This window comes from Poecilia mexicana, unplaced genomic scaffold, assembly GCF_051168715.1.
Source record: "Poecilia mexicana isolate PSO_F unplaced genomic scaffold, ASM5116871v1 scaffold_2, whole genome shotgun sequence".
Classification (NCBI taxonomy): Eukaryota; Metazoa; Chordata; class Actinopteri; order Cyprinodontiformes; family Poeciliidae; genus Poecilia; species Poecilia mexicana.
The window spans coordinates 36,693,326-36,718,855 of NW_028263371.1; the positions used below are offsets into that span (position 1 = coordinate 36,693,326).

The 25,530-nt window shown below is 40.1% G+C and overlaps 1 protein-coding gene across 4 annotated transcripts in view; it reads right to left on the minus strand.

Annotated features, from left to right (window-relative positions):
• abi3bpa (ABI family member 3 binding protein a) overlaps positions 1-23,930 on the minus strand; it is a 30,959-nt gene extending 7,029 nt beyond the window's left edge. The window contains exons 1-14 of one of the 4 annotated variants that reach the window (XM_014997248.2): positions 23,577-23,930; positions 15,042-15,221; positions 14,852-14,920; positions 14,616-14,748; positions 13,554-13,744; positions 12,443-12,486; positions 11,797-11,845; positions 10,010-10,075; positions 9,753-9,830; positions 7,490-8,485; positions 5,751-5,813; positions 5,195-5,383; positions 4,492-4,560; positions 1,051-1,113 (exon numbers count right to left, since the gene is read on the minus strand). In XM_014997248.2, the coding sequence (XP_014852734.2) occupies positions 1,051-1,113; positions 4,492-4,560; positions 5,195-5,383; positions 5,751-5,813; positions 7,490-8,485; positions 9,753-9,830; positions 10,010-10,075; positions 11,797-11,845; positions 12,443-12,486; positions 13,554-13,744; positions 14,616-14,748; positions 14,852-14,920; positions 15,042-15,221; positions 23,577-23,676 (2,290 nt within the window). In that variant the 5' untranslated portion in view covers positions 23,677-23,930. The remainder of the gene's footprint in view (positions 1-1,050; positions 1,114-4,491; positions 4,561-5,194; positions 5,384-5,750; positions 5,814-7,489; positions 8,486-9,752; positions 9,831-10,009; positions 10,076-11,796; positions 11,846-12,442; positions 12,487-13,553; positions 13,745-14,615; positions 14,749-14,851; positions 14,921-15,041; positions 15,222-23,576) is intronic. The other 3 variants (XM_088015413.1, XM_088015417.1, XM_088015423.1) reach the window with 3 other exon arrangements.
• Between the last annotated feature and the right edge of the window lie 1,600 nt (positions 23,931-25,530).

The window sequence follows — 25,530 nt, forward strand, 5'->3', positions numbered from 1 at the left end:
AAGCTGATCACAGTTGGAGGGAAGATGGGTGGAGCAAAAATATATGGCAAATTTGAAAGAAGACCTGTTAGAGGCTGGGAAGGAGTTCACCTTTCTGCAGAAGAGTGTCCCTAAACATAAAGCCTGAGCTACAAGGGAATGGTTTAGATCAAAGCATGTTTAAATGGCCCAGTCAAAGTCTGGGCTTGAATTCAACAGAGAACGAATAGCAATTGACTCTCCTAATCAGTGGCGCAACTACACATTATTCAGGTGGATGCGAAAACATAAATTCCCCCTCCCGAGGCGACGCTACGTGAAGTGTAAAAATTGCTACATTTACCTCGTTATGTGCGAGAGGTGAATGAGCGTGAGTAGCGCTGAAGTGTATGGGAAAAGATAATCGGTGCGTCGCCCCCTCCAGACGGGGTTTTGGCGCCCCCTCTGGTGCTGCGCCCCTATGCGTTGCATACGCTGCATACCCACTTTTTGCGCCTCTGCTCCTAATCTATTCTTATTGATCTCTAGATGTTAAGCCAAGAAGACATCTAAAGTGGAAACGTTTGAGTTCGATGTGCAAACCTATAACTGTTCTACAAACTACGGCTTCCGGTTGGCAAACGCAAACTTTAAAATTTTTTGGTGGTAAGAAATGTATTGTTTCACTTCCACTTTATAACTATAGGATACTGTATGTTGGTGAAATTGTAATACACTGAAGTTAGTAGCTGAACAGTAAAAAAAATGTGGAAACGTTCAAATCGCATTAAATGCTTTCGTAAGACACTCTTTAAAGCTTCGGTGCTCATGCAACTACAACTTACACGTCTACAGATCTCATTCCAGTGGGCAGGGATTTTTTTATATCACTGCAACATAAGTTCAACACATTGTCAAACACAACTGTGTGCATTGTTCGTCATTTTTGCATGTTGTTAAATCACAGGAACTGTGGACAGAGTCAGTAAGGCTTTTCGCTTTCTGTCCCTTTCTGAACCCGATCCATGGGGGGTTTGAGCTTGAACAAAACAAAATGAAAAAACACTTTCTTTTTTTTTTTAAAGTCCTCACCGTGATCACTTGTTTTTCCCACCAGGTTTGGTCTCTTGTTGCCAGGAACAGGGGGTCTCTGAACTGCGGGAAATTGTGGGAAACAAGAGCTTGTTTGAGGCTAAACTCACAAAGGAAGCAGAGTAACAGATGGCCAACGCAAAGAATCTGAAAAGAAGTGTTGTTAAAGTCTAAAAAGTGCAACGATGATTAAAGAAGGGAAAGAGGAGGGTGTTTAGAAAGGCAGAAGTCTTCAGAAGGACTCTGAGCTGGAAAAAAACAAGTGCACACAAGAAGCAACAGGGAAGCAACCGGGCACAACGCACGTTGAAAGCTATTTTGCATTAAATAATAACAAAGCACCACCGTAACCTTTGAGTCATTAAAATTACCTTAAGCTATAAAACCATAAAACAGAATGTAAACACATTTTCACCATGACTCAGAAGAACAAACAAGAAATGAATAATAGCCCCGGTTTCACAGAAAACGTACAACAATAAAAATGTTGGCCTCATTAAAGTCAGTGAGTAGTTTTTTTTTTTTTTTTTTAAGAGAAAAATTATACCAAATAAGTGCAGAACCCCATAAGAGGCATAAAGCCACAAGGGTGCTTGACATGTTACATGTTCTAAATTAGTCAAAGAGAACATTTGCTTCAAGAGCATGCACTCCTTTCATAACTTATCATTTCATATCTTGGAGATTCATTAAATGTCAGGAAGTTGACAAGATACGAAAATATGTAGCGAGGCCGGTTACATATTTTTCTTGGATCTGTTTTATCTTCTCTGCAGCCGACTGCCAGGACAAAAGGTTTGATAACGTCGACGAAAACTGAGCAAGCAGTTTGCCAGCTCTCAGCTGACGGCAACCATCTGCTTGCATGTGACGTCCAGTCGTACGGTCTGGATGCAGCGATTTAAACTCCAGCCCAGAAGCAAACAAAAACCAACACAGTCCAAAGAGCATCTCGGTGTGCGATGGCATGATCAGTCTGGTAAAATGTAGCCTCTGCGGTGCAGAAAATGTGACGCCAGTGACACAGCTCCATAGTATGTGGCAACAACTGGTATACAGTTTCTGCAGCAAACGGTATTTGGTTTGCGGTGGCCCTGAATGAGTGGACTGGACATGTGAAGCGTCAAAGACTTTAAGTTCAGAGCTAAAACAGCAGCGATGATGGGAGCACTGGTTTCTCTCAGAAGATCTACTCATTTTCTGGTTCGCTCTAAAACACATATTCAGTCCAAACACAGAGATTTTTAGCATATTCTTCTGGGTATGAAACACACCAATACACAAAAATAAGGAGAGAGTTTTGAATAAATTTAAAGCAATATTGCCTTTAAAATCACTTCATATGGACAATTATGGTATTAAAATAATATTTGGGGTGGTTGTTGTACATATCAATTGTCTTTGGCATGAAAAGACATTAACATGTTGCTGTATGTATTTTATTTGGACACATTAAGAATCATTGTGTAGCAACTATCAGAAAAAAAACATTAAGTTTTTGGTAACTTGTGTGTAATGCTGTCAGTCTGGGGAGCAAAGATGGCAAAGCACTGATGCACGGACGAACACAATCAACAATTTTACTGAAAACTTTAAGAAACAAAACACAAAAAAGCTCTAGACTAGACGATAAAAGCTTCAACACCAGAATACATTTCCCAAACAGGACTGAAGCACAGTAGATCCAAGAGGACTCAAAGATATTAAAAAAAACTGAAATAAACAAACTAAAGCAAAACCTAAAGAATCCAAAGCAAGCTACTAACTTCCCAAAAGCACGAGTTTCTAAATGCAAGTCTTAGAAATCTTTAACTCTTCAATTGAAAAGATGAACACGTTTGCTTTTAATATTAAAGAAGCTGGGTGCCCAGACTTTTAGTGCGTAAACAGTCGCTTGCATGTGTAGGACTTGCAGGGGGAAAAAAAACAAAACAAAAAAAAACTTTTCTTTCTGTAGAGCTGCTTCCAGTGAGCCTTTCGACTCCTTGAAGACCTCTGAAACTGTCCAAGTTTCCAGCAATAACACACACCAGCTGTGATTCGATCCGGGACTGAAGCACAATCTCTCTGTGCGGCTCCAAATTGTGTTAATGGTAAGGCGTAACCATTAACACAATTTGTACTGATGTGCTAAATTCAGCAAAACTAATTACCAGAGTCTGTCTGGCAGAATGGAAACTATGTGATTGGCCAAATAAAGGGTTATATTTTCTAAAACGTCTTCAAAATATTTTCAGGATAATCATAAAAGGTGGACAAGACACTAAAATGGCCAGAGCTGAAAACAAGTATTCATTTTCTCTTTTAGACCAGTTAGGATTACATTGTTCATTTTCATTTGCTAAACAGATTTTTTACAGCAAATGTCTTTTCATTTTCTTCAAAGTCAGAAGTTTACATACCCCGTGTAACTTGGGTTGAATGTTGAAGTGTTTTTTTCTTTTTTCTTTTTCTTTTTCTAAGCTTCTAAACTTCTCACAATATTTAGCTGCAGTTTTGTCCAATTCCCCCTGACAGAACCGGTGCTGCTGAGTCAGGTTTGAATCCCACACACCTTCTCAGATGTGCTCACAAATTAGGGGATTAAGATCAGGTATCTGTGATGGTTGCTCCAAAACCTGGTTTTGCTTTTATGCTTAAGGCGAGTGATTTGTGCCCAAGATTTAATTTAAGGTAAAAAAAAAAGCTTCTTTCTTTTTCCTCTTTTTATTACCAGCTTCAGCAATTTCACAAGATTTTTTTTAATCTTTATTTTAGGACTACTGCACACAGTTAGCACTAAAACACAAACACAGAACCAATCTGCTTGATTCCCCAGCGTACTATCACATGATTGCAGATTGTACATACTTAATTCATTTTTGGGTATCTGGAAATTGTGGAGGTCCACAATTTTTTACCTTGAAAATCTTGGTTGATTTCTTTTTTTTTTTTTTTGTTCCACAAGAAAGCAGTCCATTTGTGGTATTGCATTAAAAATACTTAAACCAGATGTGCTTCCACTTAACTCAGATATAAGAAGCTTATAAAGACGGGACACGGCCTGGTCTTTCACAAACTATTTAGAGACAAAGTAATCAATGTATGCAAACTTCTGAATTTCAAATAGGTAAAAATAAATCTTGTGAAAATTCTCTCTCTCATTATTCTGGCTTTTAGCAATTGTTACTAAACTAAAAAGGAAAACTGTGATCTGACTTAATGACAAAAATAAAAGCTTGAGTCTTTTTAGATTGTGCATGAAAATAGTGGGTTTCGGTTAAAATTATAAATGGCTTCAGTCCCAGTCAAGTTTAAATGGCAGCGACTACACAAACATAGGTGGTGATTCAAACAGAGAAATAGCAAAGCATGAGACAGCTGGTGCAAAAGCACAGATCAGCGTCGCCCTCTGACAGAATATGATTGTCTCATTTGGTAAGTTTCAAGGCGTATCTTTACCAGGTTTTTCTCTTGACCATGCGTCAGGTTTAGGAAGAGCGTTGCCCCTATGATGTGCCCCATTGGCTGCTGAAGGGAGAGAAATGTTGGTTATGATAAAAACAAGTGAAAAGAAAGTCAAAAAAGGGAGAAAATACTTTGTGTTCTACTGGTATTAAAAGGCAAATTGAAAAAAAAAAAAGAAAAAACTTGATAGATTTGTGCTTTCAGTCTCTTTTTACTGGATGTACAAATGGAAAAGCCAAGGTGTCAAAGCTTGAAGTTCTTGTAATTTTACATTCTCTGCTCAATTGCCCACAACTTGCAGAGAGAAAGAGCGAAAGAATAGATGGGAGTAAGAGCTGTGGCAACTGTAATGTCTGCACAGTGTTGGACTTGGCATAGTGACTGTAAGATGTGGTGCGGCCAGGCCAGTTGTGGTGGCCAGACTTCCAACTTGAACAAAAAGAAACCATAAATCATGTTAATGACCACAAGCTCTCTGACAGTTCTAGAGGAGCTCAGGAAAGTATAGCAATCACATGTTGAGTGTAGGGAGCGCTTATATTTTAGAGAAAAGGTGGAGCAGGAGAGATTAAGACAAGAAGAGAGTCGTTCAAAGCAGTTTCGTGCGGCTAAATAAATAGGAAAAGAGACTGTTTTTCCTCTGCGTGCTCAGCTGTAGACGAAGAAGCTGCTTGGGGAGAAGGGGAACGAGCATTACCGCCAGGTGTGTTGGAAGTGCGAGAGGTGGTGGCTGTCTTGGACGGAGAAAATGATCTGACACCAGGATTACTGGAATGAGAAGGATCACGGTTGCGAATCACAGTGGCATTTCTTCCTCCTGTGGGAACCGATGAGCTAATGGGAGAATGGGGGACTTCAGCAGTGGATGATCGGGTGGAGCCAGAACCTAGAGGATCAGAGAGAAAATTACAGAGGATCAACCTTAAAGCACGGAAACTCCAACAGATATTCAAATCGCTAAAGTGAAAATTGTGGACAGTAGAGGAAATGGCAGAAAGGCAAAAAATAAATAAATAAATGATAAGATCCAAAGCTTGCCAGACTGGTGTGGTTAAGAGAGGTCAAGTGTGAAACAACCTTGCTGCAAATGGACACAAACATGGAAACATTCACGACAATGGGGTGGGGTGTGTGGGCTGGCAGGATGGAGATGGAGGCGGGGGAAAACACAGTGCTCCGCGACGTGACAAAAAAAAGCTGAAATGGTGATGAGACATGAACTTGGCATGGCACTTTATCAAGATTGTAACTACCAGCCTTCTCTGTGGCCAGGCCAGGTCCTGACAGAGGTTTGCCCTCTTCTGGATGACTAGGAGCTGTATGAAAGAAAACGTACTAATTTATCTTGGATCACATTGGTATGTATCGCAACACATTCTAAAGGGGGCATACCCTTTGTTTCTTTGTGTAAAAACCCCCCACAAACGGTTAGTTTCATAGTGTGTAACGAGGTGTGGATACTTGATTCGGCTTGTTCTCGTGACAGAGTGACCTGACTGGGTGTTTGTAAAGAGACGATTTGGGAGACAAAGAGCAAGCCTAACCATGGCAACACACATCACAGAAATAAAGTATTTAAATCACATCTCAAAGGAAAAAAAGGTGGGTTTTAGGAGACATTTCCAACTTTTAGATTGACTAGATCCACACCAGTAAATACAGTCTAAATTAGGAGTAATTATAGTACATGAAATGTTTGGATTGGGCAACTATTTGCAGTTGTCAATGTGGCGTATGACCGACGGTTTACTGTTTGGCAAGAAATATGTCTGTAGACTACGTAGAGGAAAACAAGACTGTTGTTTCCAGCAAAATAAAAGTTTTTTTTTTTTTTTCTTATTGACAAAATACTAATATCCATCAGTTTTTCATTTAAATAAAATATTCAACTCATATGTAACAAATTATTTCAATTGACGGCTGATTAACAGGCTTCTGCTGAACTGCAATCATCTGAATGACATGTGTTGAAGCAGGGAAACATCTAAAACAGGGGTGCCGAAGTCCAGTCCTCAAGAGCTACCATCCTGCAACTTTCAGATGCATCCCTGCTTCAACACACCTGAATCAAATGAATGGTTCGTTATCAGGCCTCTGTAGAGCTGATCCCGGTCTGTTGGAGTAAGGACACTTCTAAAACTTGCAGGATGGTAGCTCTCGAGGACTGGACTTGGGCACCCCTGATCTAAAGCATGCAGGTTTGGGAAACACTGAACTTATGGACTTCAACGTTTAGATGTATCCCATGGTCCAACACTTCTGAATGAAAGGGCCGAATTGCCTCCTCAGTATGCAGTCAAGCTATCCAGAGTCCTGCTAATGAACTAATTATTTGACTCAGGATTGTTGAAGAAGGAACACATTTAAAAGATGCAGAACACCAGCCCTAAAGGCCCAAATATAAAATCCCCTGGCTTAGAGTTTTGCTTTGCAAATGTATGTACATTGACTATGAAACTATTTTTGAAAAGTAGAAGCCCAGTTCAAGTCTACAGAAGTACTAGAAAAGCCTAGATCTAGCCCAAGCACTGTTGAAGATGTTCTAAAACCTCACAAGTAGCAGTGTCTGGTTACTGCTCTTGTCTGCATGTCCTCCAGAAGAGAAGTTATCTGACATGCTATTGCAAACACCCTGCAAAGACTTCTTGTCAGGCTGGCTAACAGCATGCGTTTATGTTGCAGGATTTTTTGACACTTGATACACAGAGTGATAAATGATCTACAAAGAATTTGTTAGCACATCAAGAATGCTCTGACTGGCTAATAGTTAGCTACTGACTTGGTTTGCTTCAGCTCTTCCTAACCTAGCAGCTACATCTTTGAGTTGTTAAAAATCTTGACTTAGAATAGCTAAAATCTCATCTTGTCTTGTCCATATGAGCTGGAGATGTTACAATTCTAATCAGATATAATAATCACAAATATAGATTGGCATGCCCCCTTCATTGTGTTATTTTTTAACGAAGTATTTGTGCTGTCGATGGGTCTTTACCCCTATGAATTGTCTTCCTTGACGAACCCTTGGAGTGATCAGTCTTGGTCCTGGTCTGTGGCTGAGTCTGAAATCCTGGCTGATGCTCCTTTGGTAGATCTTTGGGTTGAAATGGATCCTTTTTTGGAAACTGTGTCTGAGGGCGTGATTGAAGGTTTGCCACACCACGTTGGTTCTTAATTCTGGGCTTTTTTGTAGGTTTCTGTTGCTTTTTTCCCAGATTCTTGGGCTGATGTTGTGGGGTGGCCTTGGACTGGTGAAGTATTGCCTTTGGCTTCTGCGTTGGTTGGATTAATTGAGGTTGTGTCTGAGGTGTCGTTGGTGAATGTGGTGATGGGGTTTGTGTGTGAGGTGGACGTTCAGGATGGACCTCTGTCGGTGCCGGTTCTTCATGCTGCACGGACAGAGGCGCTGACTGCGTGGTTTCATGATGCGTCACCAGGAGGGGAAGCGTGGTTGTTTGAAGTTGCGCTTGCAGTTTGGTCTGGGTCTTTGTTTGCAGTTGGATTAGCTGCTCGTTCTGTGGTTTGGTCTTGACTGATGGTCGTGGCTTTGGTTCAGAGCGAATCATTGGTGTTGTCCAAGGAACTGATTGGAAATTTGATTCTTTATTAGGTTGTGAAATTAAGTCAGTCTGTTGCACAGGCTGAATTGTAACTTGAGGTTCTAGTTTGGTGTGGAAGTCACTCGGGGATGTTGTATGTGGCTGTGACATGCTTTCATCAAGTGGTTTCGGTGTAATCTGGAGAAGTTTGGCTGTTGGTTGGGGTGGGTGCTGCAGGTGCTTTGAGTTTGGTTCAGTCTGTGTTTTAAGTTCAGGAGGGGGGATTTCTTTTGGATGGTCTTCGTGGTATTCCAGTTTGCCTTGGTATACTGGCACAGATGCTATGGTAACTTCACCTAGTCCTTCGGGGTGGCCCTTCGGAGCCATAGGAGCCTCTGCGAAAGGAGTAAAGACAGGTCTGGATAGTTCCTCTCTTCCTGGTTTGTGTGTGACTGGGAGAGAAAATATAGCCATGAAGCTATCATGCTGAAACACGTAAGACAAGATCACTGGCAGAGATGGCCTAGTAAAAAAATAAAATAAAATAAAATAACAACAAAGGTAGTTGCAATTAATTAATTAAGCTCAAATGTCAACCTTTGGTCTGACACGTCACACAGAAACACAAAAACTTGATTGGTCCAGTTCCAAGATTATAAGCAAACCATTTGAAGGTATTTGAAGTCTAAGAGCCATGCTATTACACATATATTCAGCAAGAGGCCTGGTTGCTGATGAGTGATCGCCATTGAAATCCATTAGCTATGGCCCTGAAATGCTGTGACATATGAGGTAGTAATAATTTCTGACTGATCACTTCTTGGTAACTCCATCTGGTGAGATGTAGGCCTTGTTGAAAGAAGGGAGGGCAAAGAAACACAAAGTGGATCTTAAGGTAAGACTGTAAAAAGAAATCTTTCCAAAGTTTTGTTTTAAAAATTGCTTGTGGCCTAAATATATACGGAGAAACCTTTAAAAACAATGACACAGATGCCCACTTTAGATGGTTTATAGATGAATAATTGCTCAAGTTTTATTTTACTTTTTCACCATGTGCCCACAGTTATTAATTGTTTCATTCCAGAGCAAAATCTGTACAATTGTTGTCGCTTTTAGTGCATGCTTATTGCACCAAGTAATAGTGGCTGTTGAAAAAGTAGTTTATGATGACAGTCTAATTATCCCTTTGATGAGATAAAAAAAACATCTGTATTAGAGGCAAAAGAAATTGAGAAGTTTTTTTGACTGTGCATAAATTAAACAGCCACTGCTTGCAAATTACTAAAGGAAAACAAATCAGTTGCAAACATTAAACTGTAGATCCTAAAAAAAATGGACAAGAAACATTGAGATATAAGTTAGGACAGAACAAAAAGAATACGGGAAATGCAGAAAGAAAGCAGCTCCCATTCTTTATCAGTTATTGTTAAAAACCTGGTTTGCAGGCTTAGATTATGGCTTTTAATTTAAGTTATGTAAATCAGTATACAAAGTAAATTATTGAAGAGCAACCCCAAAAGTTTGCTTATGCTGTAATTTTTTTTTGTCACACAGCTGAAATGACTCAGTAGAGTCATATTGGATCCACAGGACAGTTCAAGCAACTGTTTCAAAAGCAAAAGCATCCTTAAGCCTCCAATATCTTGCCTGTTATCATTCCTATGATTGCCCATAACAGCGAGAATGAAATATATGAAAAAAACAACAAGAGCTTTTTACCGATAGGCTGCTTGTTGATCACAGGTAGTTTTGGTCCAGGTGTTGGCAGAATTTTCTGTTTAGCAGCTGTTGTAGGAGCTGAGAAATACAGTGAGCGTTAGTAGACCTGCGTAAAAACATATTTGTTATGCCCTGCACGAAGAGCAAACAGTGAGTTAGGATTTCCTGCAAAGAAATATGCAGAATTCAAGTAAAATTGTCGGTTCAAATGCTCAGGGTTGTCTCTGACCACTGAATCGGTCCAGAAAAGTCTTTACCAGGGGTTGTTTGTGGGGTTTTGATTCTGGAGGTGAACACTCTGGTCCTCGTCCTGTTTTTAAAAGCTGACAGGGACAAAAAGAAACAGCACAGAACATGGTTAATCAGGAGGAGAAAAGAATGTATTACGTTAAGGAGCTGAGCGACATTTAATTAGTCCAAACCAGCAAAATACTGCATCATAATTACTTTGCATAAACTGTGGAGTAGTAAAGCACATTCTGACAAATATATTTTCAAAATTGTTTAATGCTACAAAATTGAAACACTGCAACTAAAATGCTGCCAGGCTTGGTGACCGCAAACGTCTGCTTGAATCATCATATGCTAAAGTATCTGGAAAATCCTTTGAGTCACTAAATCAAGTTCAGCTTTTCCTATCGAGACACTGGCGGTCAGCTGCTTAGGTTTGAAGTTTGAGGTTTGAGGTCCTCGAATAAAAGCAGCAGCCTTCATCTAGCTAAAAATGCTGCTGGTACGAAGGTATCTGGACGATACGCCTCGCCTTTTGCTTCAACTGTGTCAAATTTTACAAATTTTGGCCCCAATGTTTATGCCTTTTCATGCAAACAAATATACAAGCGCCAGCAATCACTCATGTCCATGAAGAAAGATCTGGTGGTTACTATCGAGGTATGCGAAGGTTTTAAAAAATTAGGATTTCAAAAACGCAATGATTTATCATCATAGCATTCCTCAGATTTAAAACCCTTTTGATGAGATGCTAAAAAGTCCTTTTCTCTAACCGTACGGAGACTTTTCACTAGATTCTTGAAGTAAAAAGGAGCACAAGAGGACTCTTCTCCTCCCCAGTGGTGCACACTGCCAGTCAGCTGGCTCCTAGCTATTCTGTCATATGCAAGAAAGACCGGTTCAGATGGGTTTACACTTGCCTTGTTGCAGAAACTTTTAGGAAAGCAATTAGTCAAGATGAAAATGTTCAAAAATCAGAAAAATATCCACTATTTTGTACATTATAATCACATTTTCTGCAATAATCAGTTGAAGACTACTGCTCAGTGTAGTGGGTGTTCATTGTGCATTTGTGCATAAACCTGCTAATCAAAATCAAAACATCCATATACTTTTCTCATAAGTAATCCATCAATATATTATATTATCTCTTGCAGCAGAAGGAATAATTGCCGCTTTCCCATTTTCAAAAGACAAGCAATTACATCATGCCAGATTTTTTATTGCTACTAGGAGCGACTAGGAGCAACGAGAACCTCACAGCAGCTCAAGCCCACTCTGTCTTAAAATGTTTCTAGAGGAAGAAATGCTAATTAAGGCTGCTCTAAAACAATGATAGACATGACTGATTAACTGAAGCAAACAAGCCATGTCAAAAGAGTTGAGTTTATTCTTTAAATGTATATTTACATCTTATTGACAAATGATCACTCGCCAAAGTTATTCTATAACTTGCAACAGATGGTCCGGCTCTCACAGGTCGTTGAACTTGAGTCATTGAATCGGTTTGAGAATGTCCGATGAGACATTAAACCTTAAAAGCATCCAAAATCCACACAGAGGTGTGTCAACATCCTAATGATGCTTTGGAATATCTAGCAGCCATCTGCTGCAAAGAGCACATGTGAAAAAGTAATTTGTGAGGAAATGATCTGGTCCGCAACACAACAAATCACATATCAGAGCTCAGCCTAGAAACAAAGGGAAACGGAGAAGGCCCGAAGCAGAAATGTATAAAAGAGGATACACCATCAATTAATTAAACATGCAGTGCTTTAGACCGTAAGAACACTACTTTTTTCTCTTGGCTTACCGTGCTGAAGAGGAAACTGGAAGGACGGAGGAGCAGGAGTGAAGGTTTTCTGAGGAAAAGAAAGGACAGAAGAGGCTATTTGTTTTTTTTAAAGACACCAGTATGTGAGTATTTATGGTCAACTGTCTCTTTGTCTGCAGTGCATAGCTTATCAAGACTCCGAGTCCCCGGAGAGAGGCAGGGTGTTCAAAGGTCTCTCACTCAGCCCGGTCACACAACATGACAGAAAGTACTATGTGGTCCTCTTAGACCTATCTGCTGATTTCCTCTCTTTGTACTGCAGAGTGAGATACAGACCATGCTCTGTGGCTTGGCTAGTCGTGGCTGCACTGATGTCATTTCCATTTAGCAGTTCCATGGAAAATCAACAAGCCAACAAGCCCAAGAATAGCATGGGCTCACTAAAGTTTATAACACGGACTCCACAGCGAGAACATCTGCTCAGCATACACACCCAGTTTTCAAATGTCATTTATTTGTTTAATATTTGCAGAAGACGAGGTGAGTCTGATTTCTAACTCCATTTGTTTTCTTTTTTTTTTCTGCATTTGGCATCAGTTCAGAATAGCCAGTAAAGGCTATATTAAAAAGAAAATGGTAAAATATTTGTTTTTTGGGGGGAGTATAAAACGTGTTTATTACATACCACAGGGCTGATGGGATACTTTAAGATTCTTCTGATGACCTTTTCTAAAATCACAAAAAAGAAAAGAAGTCAATTCAGTAATAACACTGCAACTTCATGAAGCAAAAATTACTTTATTTAATCTAATAATTAGCAGTCATCTCCAGAATATGCACTCAGATGACGCCCATTTGTCAGATTAAAAGCACTTTTTGAAAATAACCTTTAGCAGGCAGGTAATAAACATACTTTTAATTAAGCCCACATGTCTGCATTAAATATGTTCTTCACTGGTCTGATGATGATGTAATATCCTAATTTAAATGTCACATTTTCATTACCTTTAAGTGAAAAATCATCATAATTAACAGAAGTAAAGGCTTTCAAACAACCATCTGTGTGTAATTAATCTATATAATGTGTTTCACTTATTGAAAAAGTTCCTGAAATAAATGGGCTTTTCAGTAATATTTTGAATTTATAGACTGAGTCTGTGCATAACCCATTTGCACCTGTAATTACCATGACTACACCATGTATTTTCTGATATCCTCATCAAATTAAATTAAAGAAAAACCTAACAAAAAAAAAAAGAAAAAAAAATGTGACAAGTAGAAATGTTGGGATCCCCCTCTACGTTATGGGACCAGTGTCCCCAACTCAAGACACTTAAAGTCTCACATTTTGGAATGTGAGACTGACAAGTAGAGATAAAAGAGCAAACACTGACAAAAAGATTCGAATCAGAAAATTTCTCCTGCTACTTTACAAAAACTCAAAGTAATGAGCTAGAGCAGTGCTAAGATAACAGTTATTCAGTCCACATTATGTCATGTTGCTGCGAGACACCATCCTACATTGTCCAACACTAGAATCGTTAACTTAAAAAAAACGCAAACAAATCAAATGGATCAACAATGGTTATTGTAACAGACTAACAAACAACCTAAGGTAAACATAAAACTAGTCGACACAACATCGGTTCATCCATTGAGTTCAGGATCCTCTAGATGCCTACATGACTCACAGGTGAGTCTTTGTTTCTGTACTGAGAAAAAAAAAAAGAATTGAATGATTATTGAAAACTGATTAACTTTGAGGTACTTGAGCAACACAAAGAAATCCTACATACCCTGGACGCCTGCAGTGCTGACGTTGTGAAGCACGGGTTTGCTCCAGGCTCCGGCGCCGTCCTTGGAATTAGGCTGGACTCCAAACTCGTAGACGGCATGGGGCTTCAGGTTGTCAATGACCGTGTCGCTCGTTGGGCAGGTCTGGTAGTTCCACTTCCTGTTCTTCTCGCGGTAACGAACCGTATAGTGTCTGAGAGGAGAACAGAGCAGAACTCGTAAACGTGTGGAGTAAGAAGTTTAAATTGATGAAGAACGAACTAAAACTAACATTTTTGAACAGATTCTTTTCTGTGCTGCTTAGTGACGCCATGCTACGCTCTGACTGTGAAGGAGAGACTTTTCCTTTAATTCTTTCCTCCGTTTGAATGTGAAAATATTACTAGGCGAATGACACCTGTACAGTTTTCTTTTTCCAATTTTAGACTAAATATTTTACGCATGCTGCATGTCGTGTGGGAGGACTCCTCTCTCAAACACCCAGCTGCTCTGGATCCAATGCTAGGTAACCCGAGAGACGTCAGGGAGTCTTTTACTGTAACTGGCCAGGACATCTCCATCACACTTACCGTGGATTGTTTTCACTCAAACACATCCAAATTACTTATAAAGTTCAGGTAAAGTATTCCAAGGGAAAGTCAAGATGTAGAAGATATGCAGACATTTATTTTCCCTCTTCCTTGAAAAAAGGGACAACTCTCACATGAGGTATGCAATTTAAGAGTTATCTGCCCGGTTTTCTAGAAGCCACATGGCTGGGACAGTGTCGATTTTAAACCGTTTCCTGTGCTTATAAAAAAACATTCACCCTCTTGACAAAATTTTACAAAAAAATAAAAACATAGGAGGTGATGTGTGCAGTCACTTATGTTAAATATTTTTATTTAATTGTCACTACTTTGTAGAAATCAATTTTTCCTTAGAGACTGCTGCATTATTTTTTTATAAAAAATATATAAAAGATGACCAATTTTGGTTGGATTTATGTGTTGTGTGCGTCTGTTTATGAACGGGCGTCTGAGTGTCACGGTGCGTTTTAGAAAATAAACTTTATCTACACTCACCCATCTTCTAGGCAGTCGTTCATGACATTCCCTTCAAAGGGTGTTTTCAGCAGCATCCCCCAGGAGAGGAGGACAGAGGTGGGCGTCACAGACCCGATGACCAAATGCAGAGGCTTTTGCAGTTCCACTTTACCTGTAAAAACAAAGCAGGATTTTACTTTTATACTTAAATCACTAAAATATCTTGCTGTGTAGTTTTGGTGATGATTCTTTACTTTTTTTTTTTAAACACAAACCTTTGCACTGCTTTTTCACCTCATTGGCTGGGATTGGCTGGACAGCTACAAGGTACTTTGGTTCAGCATCTAACCACAAGGAAAATATGAGTTTGGGTGTGAATGTGCTCTCATAATTCACTCTTTTAGCTTACAGTCAAACAATCCAGGCAGATTACTTGATTGTGGACAAACACCCCTCCAGTCTTACCAAACTCAGTCTCATATGGCTGTCCATTTTCAGGCAACTGGATGAACTGTTTGGAGAACATGCTGCTGCCGTATCCCAGGATGTAGCCCTCAAGCTTGGTGTCGGTGTTAGGATGCAGGAACTTCATCACAATGGTGTCTCCCGAGGCGCTGATGCGGACTTTCATATTCTGACGTCTCACTATTGAAGCAGGAGGGGAACCACTGATCAGATCGACAATAAACACTTTAAGACAAACCTTTTCTTACACTGAAAACTATTGAATGAGCAATAAAAACAACATATCATGACAGAATATAAATTCCACCAATACTCCCTGTGCATTTCTTGAATTTACAGATTTCAGACATTTACCGGATACTTTCCAGAGGGTAACAGATACTTTCTCTGACTTAGTCAAGAACTAAGAATTTCCTACTAGGTACTTTCCTAAAGGTACAAATAAGTTTCAAAATTTACAAATTGCTTTTCAGCAATATGCATTTTCCAAAACTTTCCATGACCTTTTCTGGAACTTTCCATTAACTTTCCAGATAGATGTACTATTAGCTAACTTTAACAGGGTTTATTGTTCCACAAACTGGCAGGGCATTTTCCAAAATCACAACACACACAAATAATCTGCACACATAAATACCAAGAACAATAAACTATAACTTTAAGAATGTGGGAGAAGGAAGCTGCTTTCAAGTTATATTCTTATAACTTAAATTCTTCTGCATTTTATCACTTACAGTGAAAGCAGCTGCAAGTACATGAGAAATAAGAGCTCATGTTGCCAGATTCCTCAGAGAGTAAGACAATCATTCCTGCTGCGTGTAGAGATAAATAAGGATGTTCACTTTAAAATCAAATCATCCTGATTTCACCATCACAACTTGAGACATGCAGATGATGAGCTTGGGAGTAAAACTGGTGCGATGAAATCTTCTTGAAGGTGAAATAAACACTTGCTTTTAAAATATGAGGTGAGAGTAGAAGCGTTACTCTCATGTAGAGCTGAATGAAATATCATGAGGTGACAGAAACAGAATTACACCACATTTCTGCTGGAAATGACTTGTTCAGAAAGAGTACAAATAAGAAGAATATGCTAACAGATGTCAGACGATGACAGGAACTAGAGAACGGATTTAAGCTGGATGGAAACCGAAAAATCTTACGGTCTTATTTTTTGTTCACTTTGTCAGGGCAATTAAATGATAAGTACTCTGGGGAGCAGAATGGATGGTTACATCAGGTAAAGAAAGCTGTCCAGGAAAACAGTAACTGTCTCTGTATGACGTCATCTTTGAAAAATAATAGTTTTATTCCAGATGAAACAGGATACACACCTTTCAAAAAGTTCCATTTACGTTTCCTCAACAGCACATAAAACATTTTCCCAAATATATTGAGGATCACCGAGGTGTTATTTGGGAAAAACGAGGCAGGCCTCTTTGGTATGTATCCGCTTCCCCCTCAAACTCTCTGATTGAAGTCATTTTTGTTCATTGAATCATTCAATAATCTTCGCATTATTCAACTATAAGCAGTAATCTTAAGTGAGTCGAGTGATTCAGTGCATCATTGACTCATCCAGCTGGATAACCCGTCAATAAGCTCCCAGGTTAATTTTCGGAGGGTTGGCCACACCTGGGAAGGTTTAGCTCTGTTCTAGTTCTTCTTCATCTCCCCCTGAAGATTCCTTCTGTGGTTCACTTCAGTCCTCAAGGATTACAAATGTTTTTTGTTTTAACTTTTCAAGACTGACAGGAAACAGTGGCTTTGAATCTTGAATTTCTTTGGATCAGAGCATCATGTGCAAGTTTTAGCCTGCTACACATTGCTAGACAAGTTCTTTATAGGTGATTTCTTGATATTTAATGTCTGGCAGAAATCAGGACTGGGTTTGGCTGGTGAGAATAATCATTGAAAAATAATGGCAGGGGGCCATATTACATTTTCACAAAGTGCCCTTTTGGCTTTTCGTGTTCGCTCAGATGATCTCTGTCTGTTATTGAAATTAGCTTGAAGAAATCCGTAAAGGGACGTCCATTTTCTCAGCATTCGTGTAATGACATACAACTACAGAGACATAAACTTGACAGATCACCATGAACACATGACTTTAGGGAGAACGATTACTTTAACATGAATGTTTTTGGACTGCGAGAGGAAGCGACAAAACCAGGTGAAGCTACTGAATCTGTCAGACGTCCCACACGTGTTTTCCTATCATGTGAAGGTGAGATGTGCCAGAAGAAGCAGAGTCAGGAGACACCACACAGCGCATCAGAGATTCTCAAAGTCTGGAAGACAAATCGTTACGGAACCGCCAGTCAGTCTGGGCCCAGTCCACTCAGCTGAGGCGTAGCTCAGGGGAGACCAGGGACCGATGCCAAAACAATTATGAGTTGCATTATCAAGCAGAGAATGCAAAGCTAATGGCTACAAGCAGGAAGGTTTTAAAACAACCCAATCTAGAAATCAGATTTGAACCTTTGAACATGAAGTCTGAGAACTCCTCCTTGATAATCTATAGAACAGCCTCTCCCAACTCCCACTGCAGCAGGACAATAATGTCTCTACCGTCCTCCAAGGGACAAAACGTTGCTTTTGGTAACATTCTGGAGACACAGGAACGCTAACAGGTTGAATGTTTGCAGCTGATAAAGTTTTGACCGAGCATGAAACGAGCCCTTTCTGAAAACATCATGTACAGGTTCATGTTTGTTAATACATGAAGCAGACTCTGATTCAGAAATATCAAGTAGCAGACTGTTGCTTCTAACAGCACAGTCACCTTAGCATTATGTGCACGCTTCCATTCAGTATGCACAATAAATTGACCTGAATCCCCCATCATTACTGGCACAAAACGAGAAAAAGTAAGTCTCCTTTGCCACTTTTTTGTCTGCGATAGAAAAACTGTCATTTCATACCAGATGTGCTGCTGAAAGCCCGAGCACTGAGACAAACTGGATTTGACAAGGGGTGAGAGTTATAACCGAGAGCTGGCTGCGGCGCATGGAAAACAATAACCCCGCAGGAAGGCTTGGATGTGAAATGGTGAGTTTTATACTTAAAGGTATTTTGTTAATTGTATTTCCATCACTTCTGTTTCTATTTGTTTTGATCTTGTTTTATTATTATTTTGCGGTGGAAATCCCAAGTGCCTGCCTAAAACCTCCGCTCTTTAAACAATGGGGTGTTTGCCTGGGTGAGGACCCGCGCTGTGCTCTCCTCTGCACATGTCCTTGGCTCGGGCTGCAGCTCTGAATGAAATAGTGGAACTTTGCATTAGCGGCGGTGCCAGACGCTGCAGGACGCCAGCTCAGGCACTGACAGCGAGAGAGGGGGAAGCCCTGGATTTGAAAAACACCATCAGGGTTTGTTTCCTATCAACACTGAATTCTTTTTTGTTGTTGTTTTTTTTCCATTGAAACCCAACAGGGACTGTCTCTTAGGATGAGAGACTCAAAACAGTTGACACACTGAGAAAAGACTGCCAGCTAATTCTAAACTTAAACTAATTCTGATATCCAGAAGAAACACACACTGGATCTGTCCTATGACAACCTGTCGAAAGTTTCGCCTTTCGGCCAACATAGCATGCTGATGTTTTAAAGAATAGATCTAAACGAAATGGGGCATAACTGAGAGGCAGCAGGAAAAATAATGTATTGAAAATCTCAGAGGTTTAATGGAGAACATTGACGATCATCTCACCAAATGGTGGCGGCAGTATCATGATGTATAAATGTTTATTTTGAGATTGGATAAGGAAATTCATCAGACCTGATGGGAGGATTGATGGAGATAAGTTAAGGAAAATGGAGCAGAGGTTTATTTCCCAGCAGAGTTAGATCTGGCAAAGAGCATTCACGTGTTACAATGGCCCAGTTAAAGTCCAAACATAAATAGAACTGGGGATCTGTGGCAAGATTTGAAAGCTAATATTAAAGGATGTCACCTACCCAATCTCACTGAGCCTAGTATATTTTAATAAACAGAGCCTAAGCTACAAACTGAACTATTTTTGTTTATAGTCAGGGGGACAAAACCCTAAAAGTTTTAGTATGATGTGTTATTGGCACGTTCAATAAAACCTACAGCTGTACCTGCAGAAAAGGGTTGTGTTGACTCAGGTGTGCTAAATACTAAAAATGCAAAATGCTATTTCTGATGGGGAAATATCTTTATGCTGATGGTGGCCGCATTTTTTTTACTTTACAAACAAATGTCATTTTGTGTTGGTCCGCAGAAAATTCCAATTTAATACGTCAATGTTTGTGGTTGACGTGAAAAATATGAAAAATTTTGTAGATACACATTTGTACCCAGCCTTTATTTAACCGCAGGGTTCAGTCATGGAGAGACGCGGCTCAGCACCGCACAGACTCAGGTCTCTGTGTTGGAAGTGAGGAGGTGAAGGAAAACTTGGATCTCCTCGCTGTGAAGATAAAGACAGATGTTTGACTGTGTTGTTTGGTGCAGCGGTTCCGTCCAGTTAAGGAAATGAAGAGGGAAAATCCCTCAGAACCTCACGTCAGTCAGACGGGGGAGGTTTTGAAATAAGTTAGCGGGTGATTTAACGACACGAGACCTGACCTACATAAGCTCTAATGGGAATAACTGGAGACGGGTGTAATTCTGCAACTAAGAATATCTCCTGTAACTCGGCACACGTCTCTCTGGCCACATCCATCAATAATCACATATCTGGGCCTGGATGCGGGCATCGCCTTAAAATCCTGGCTGCAGAAAGTCGTGCCTTGGATTTTCATATTTTACCCCAAGCAGTCATGCTGCTCCCATGTGGGTCTCTCCTCTCTCACACTACATCACCACCTCAGTGTCAGACTCAGCTGTATGAGCAGCAGATGTTTCTTCTTTCCCTCGTATGGCTGCTTTATCCTTCTCCTTCCTCACTCCGTCTCCGCTGCCCTACATGTGTCATCGTACCTTTGACCTGATCCCGCCTCGACTTTCCAAATAATGAATCTCTTGCTTTCACCTCTCATGCCAGACTCGCCACTTTATTAGTCTGGTGATGACAAGAGATTCTGCTTTGTCTGGCATGACTCTGTAGTTTGTGGACTGTATTTTGTGCTAAACTGTGTCAGTCATACTCTGCAAAAAAATATATATATATTTTTTTACATTCTTTCACCATAAAACCACAACCTTAAACATATTTTGCTGAGATTTCGTTTACATAGACGTGGAGGGCAAGCTTAAGGAAATTTAGACACGATTTAGCCATTCTTCCTTATGCAACATCTCAATCATATAGGACACGGAGAGTCCACTTTGAAATACACCCCACAGCATGATGCAGCCACCACCATGCTTCACTGTAGGCATGGTGTGTTTAAAATGATGCCTAGTGTTATAACAGATCTATTTATGCTTGGATTAAATTACTTAAAAAGTGCACTTATGTTACTAAGTAGGTGGTGCCAATTTGATTTGATTTAGGGGTGTTAAAGTAAAGGGGGACGGACACAAATTCCCAACTGCACAATTATCTTGTTTTAATCAACTAGACTGATGTTTTGTTGCACCTTGGGCTTAAAAAAGTTCAAGGTGCAACAAATGTTGAGGTATTCATTTTACTTTTTACAGGTGAAGAAACTCATTAAGATGCAGATATGTGTTTAAGCTAATTAAATAAAGCCATGGAGATCACAGTGCTGCTTCAGAGGTGTTGTGTGGTAACTGATTGCATTTCTTTGAGTGAGATCGTGAGATTTAAAGTGTGTTTCTTCAAGTTTGTTTCACTATTTTGTAAAAATAAATTTATTATTCTAAGTACTGGAACTGGCACGTATATTTAGATTAGATGGAAAAGAGAGGCCAGTCAACCTAACATGTTTTTGGACTGTGGGAGGAAGCAGGAGTACCCAGAGAGAACCGATGAATTCACACAGAGAGGACAAGCAAACTCCATCCAGAAAGACAGCAGGCTGAGATTCAAACCCAGGACCGCCTTGCTGCAAGGCACCAGTGCTATGCATCCCAAAATTCACAATACTTTAACAATAATGTTCTTTTTTTACTGTTAGATTCAAAGACAAAGACATTTGACTCTGGTCAGAGCGCAGCAACACAAAAAAAAGCTTCTTGAGTTCAGCAGCCAGAAAAAACACCAGCAAACTTTAGTCAGCTGTTCTGACTGCTTTGTACCACCTCAGCTAGAATCAGTCTTACTGCCAATAATGCCTTTAAAGGGCTGCAGAGAACAGAGCTGGAAATGGAAATCATTATCACAAGAATTCACATGTGAGAGCCCAAAAACTACAGTAAGAGGACAATGAGACAATATGGAAAACATTTGTGGAAACTTCATCTCCTTTCCAAGAATGTAGCAAGAATCCTAATCAGGCTGAGGAGGTTTAATAAGCTGTAATGCACTTTTGATGTTCTTATGTTTCATGCTTGGGTTCCTTTTCCAACTACCGAAAAAAACAAAAACAAAAAAAGAACAACATTTTAACTTACTTAAATTACTAGCATGTAAAATAAAGTACAAGAAATTGAACATAAAAGCCGGGAAAGCCTTTAGCTGTCAAACACAGACTGAAAGTTTAATCATATTTACCCATAGCTATGTCGTTGCCTTCCAAAAATACTAACACCTCTGAGATCAGCCAGTAGTTTGGCCACATTTATTTACAAGTGTGAATTATTAGCACCCATATCTTCTATGACTCCCTCTTCCCAGCAGGACAGCTAGCACTTAGTCTTCCTCTATAATGCTTGTCGAGGTGGGAGTGTACAGACAGGAGGACGTTTGATTATTCCTCTTTGCACAATCTTGCTAAATCATGCAGACTCCTCATCCTGTTTTATGCTCTCCTCTCTTCAACTCGCTTCAGAGGATTTCTCCAACTTTTAGCTCTGGGACCGAGATGGCAGTGATGGGTGTGTGTCTGGTGATCTACTGCTGTTTTGATCCTCTGACCAGTTTTACCTGTTTTCTAGAAGAGGACACAAGATTTCTGTCTAAAAGTCTCATGATGTTTCAAACCACTCTGTGTAGCATTGCATAGCTTTTAGCAAAGAAACAAAACCCACAGCGTTACAGATCATCCACCATGTGTAGCAGTAGCCTTTATTTAGTCTTTGTTTCTTGCCAGACCCGACTTCAGTATTTGTTGCCATAAAATTGAATCTCCCTTGTTTTAAGGTTTTTAATTGGTGCTGTAACTAATCAGGGGAGTTCAGTCAAGCAGGTACATTTTTGTGGAAATGTCTTGATTTTATGAAGATCAACACACTTTATGTGTATTGTATGTTCTATTGTCTTTCTCATTTTGAAAAGAGGCCATGACACCTCCATCCATTTTCTTTGCTCCCTTGTCCCTCAGTGGGGTCAGGAGGGTTGCTGGTGCCTATCTCCAGCTAACGTTCTGGGCGAGAGGTGGGGTACACCCTGGACAGGACACACACTCACACCTAGGGGCAATTTGGAGAGGCCAATTAACCTGACAGCCATGTTTTTGGATTGTGGGAGGAAACCAGAGTACCCAGAGAAAACCCACACATGCACAGGGAGAACATGCAAACTCCATGCAGAAAGACCGGGGCTGGGAATCGAACCCAGAACCTTCTTGCTGCAAGGCAACAGCTCTACCAACTGCGCCACTGTGCAGCCCACCATGACACCTTTTATTTGTAATCCTGGGAAACTTAATACAAGTTCATACACACTGATCAACTTCAAATGGATGTGTTAAAAATCGCTCAGTCATGCTTATTTTTACTTTGTTAAAACTATTTGTTTATTTCATTATAGAAAAATTAGCTCACAATAAAGATTACAGTTTTCAAAATTATTAGGAAACAAAACAAACCTAATATGCAAACGTGGGTGAGATTTGTTCCAACAAAAGCAATCAAACTAGTTTGTTTCACATGTCAATTGACCACTAACATGGAAACTATTTCACTCTGATTTCAATGTGCGAAAAAAGAAAGTGGATAAATTAGATTCAACTGTCCAAAATATACTGTAATAATACTTTCATCAAAGTGGGTTAACTTTAAATAGAGTTTCTCCTTCGGAAATTGAGTTTGGCAACATTTAAGAGAATCAAAAAAACTGAATCAAATCCACTTTTTTGTTTTGTTTTGGGAAGAAGACAATCAAACAACTATGCATGACTTACAAACAGATCATCTTTGTTTTTGCTCACCTAAATATACATGTAATATTTACATTGAAATTATCGTTTATTTCTCTGTACATACCTTCAGTGTTTGGAAACATCATCAATTTTTCTGCATATTTAAGTTGTGCTATTTTCCCAGCTTATCCTACTATATTTACATCTTATGCAGTCTTAAATCTTCTTAAGTGGTGCAGGTATGTTACCAAACCACTCACGAGAAAAACAGATTCCTTATGCATTCGTCTTAGGCAGCAGATGGACATTTACTGCTCAAGAAGTTCATGAGAACCAAGACAAACACATCAAATTCATCACATCATGTGCGTCCCCCGATGCAGATGAGTCACATGACGAAGCCAGTGCGGCTCTCACTCACCCCTGCGCCTGTGGGAAGTTGATGGAAGAGACAGAGCCGTCCCGATGAGGAAAGCCGTGAGGAAAAGGAGCAGAAAGCAGTGTGAGTGCTGCCGCGGCATCTTTATCAGTCTCTGGTGGAAACGGCCTGCGGCGATGCGAATGAGATCAGGGGTTGACTCCAAAAGACAGGCGCTGTGGGAAGTTTACGCTTCAGCCGCAGGAATCCAGGTGGCTTTTCTGAGTTCTTTGGATGCTCTCGGTACGAGTGGCGCTGTCAGGACCAGGAGGTGTGGATGCTGCAGGCTGCTTCTGCTCCATCTATAACTCTGTGATGGAGGGAGGGAACGTGCAAAACAAGACACACCCTCTGTCCTCACAACTCTTATCTCCTCTTTTCTCCCTCTTTTCTTTTTCATTTTCTTGCTTGCCACACATCATGTGCCATCTACGGTTACAGTTCTTCGATTCTGATTGTGATTACTGGAAGTTGAGAAAGCTGGTTTATCATTGTGCATGCTGCTCAGTACATCAGTAGTTGTGTCACATTTGTGCATTTATAAGGCAGAATCCTGACACTATAGTTTGCCACCTCTGTTTCTATAAACTGAGCAACTCCTCACGACCTGCTTCCAACAACGTCCAAAAAAGTATCCATCCATGAATACGTTTTTCTCATTTTGTCACACTGCAAACTCAAACTTCATTCTGAAAGGCCAACACAATCTTGACATGGAAGAAAACTGTAGATGGTTTTCAAAACACCTATGGATGAAAATCTAGAAACTGTTGTTTTACCTCAGCATGATGCTACCAACTCCATGTGTCACCAAATGATGTTTTAAATGTCTTTGTTAGCTTTTCACCAAACACAGATTCATTTCGTAAGATGAAAATCATATTTTTTATTCATCTGAACAGAGCAGCTTCTGATACATTTGCTGTTTCCTGTTTTGGCTCACGGCAAAGCAACTTCTGTACGAGTTGACGAAACTCTTATGGCATTTATTGAACGCTGGCTAGTCATTCTTCCAGAAAGGTTGAGTTTTGTAGTGCACAACAGATTCTTCCACTTGAGTTGTGGATATCTGCAGCTAGGCCTACTCCAGTATTATCGTGGGACTCTTCCTAATTGATCTGACGGCCCTTTTTCTACACACACTCATTATCCACCCCACTCTGAACTTGCGAGGATTAGGCGGGTGCAGAACACAGTCCAATCATTTAATCATGTATGTTTTTGCAACATGGGATGAAGCTGGAGGACCCAAAAAAAAACAGAAAAACCCCGGAGAGATTCACGCAAACGTCACACTGAAAAGACACCGATGAGATTCAGACCCAACACCTTCTTTCTGTGCAACACTGTGAAGCCTACTTTTCCTCGTCCTCACAGTAAGTAATGATAATCACACTAACATCACATGCATTACATTACTAAATAATAAGTACTTTTTGCACCAGACATCAGTAGGTGCCTGGCAGTTTCATGATGACAGCGTTGCATCACGATCTTTCTTCAGCTTCCAAGTGTTAATATGTATCCCCTTTAACAGCCGGTCACGTTTGTGTGTGAAAATGACGTGTTATCGTTTTCTTGAGGCGGTTTTAATTATTGTCTGCCAAAAGTTTCTCCCTGAGCGAGGTCTCAGGGACACACACATCTGCTTGCATATGTGTTTCATCGGATGCTTAATATCTCCACCCTTCCACACCGTGTTTCACATGTTATCACACGAGACAGGAAATGATGTCACCCACCAAAGGAGGTGTGTTTCCCAGGGAAGTCCCTGAACCGAGTGTTTGTATTCCAGCCTCCATCATGCCAGAGTCTATTATTACAGATGAATCATACACTGTACACAAGGAAAATAATGAAAAGTTTCACTTGTGACAAGCAATGACTGCACTACTGATTTGGGTTCTGCTTGAGATGAGGGGGGAACACGGCAAATGTTTTCTCCACCGATGAAAGA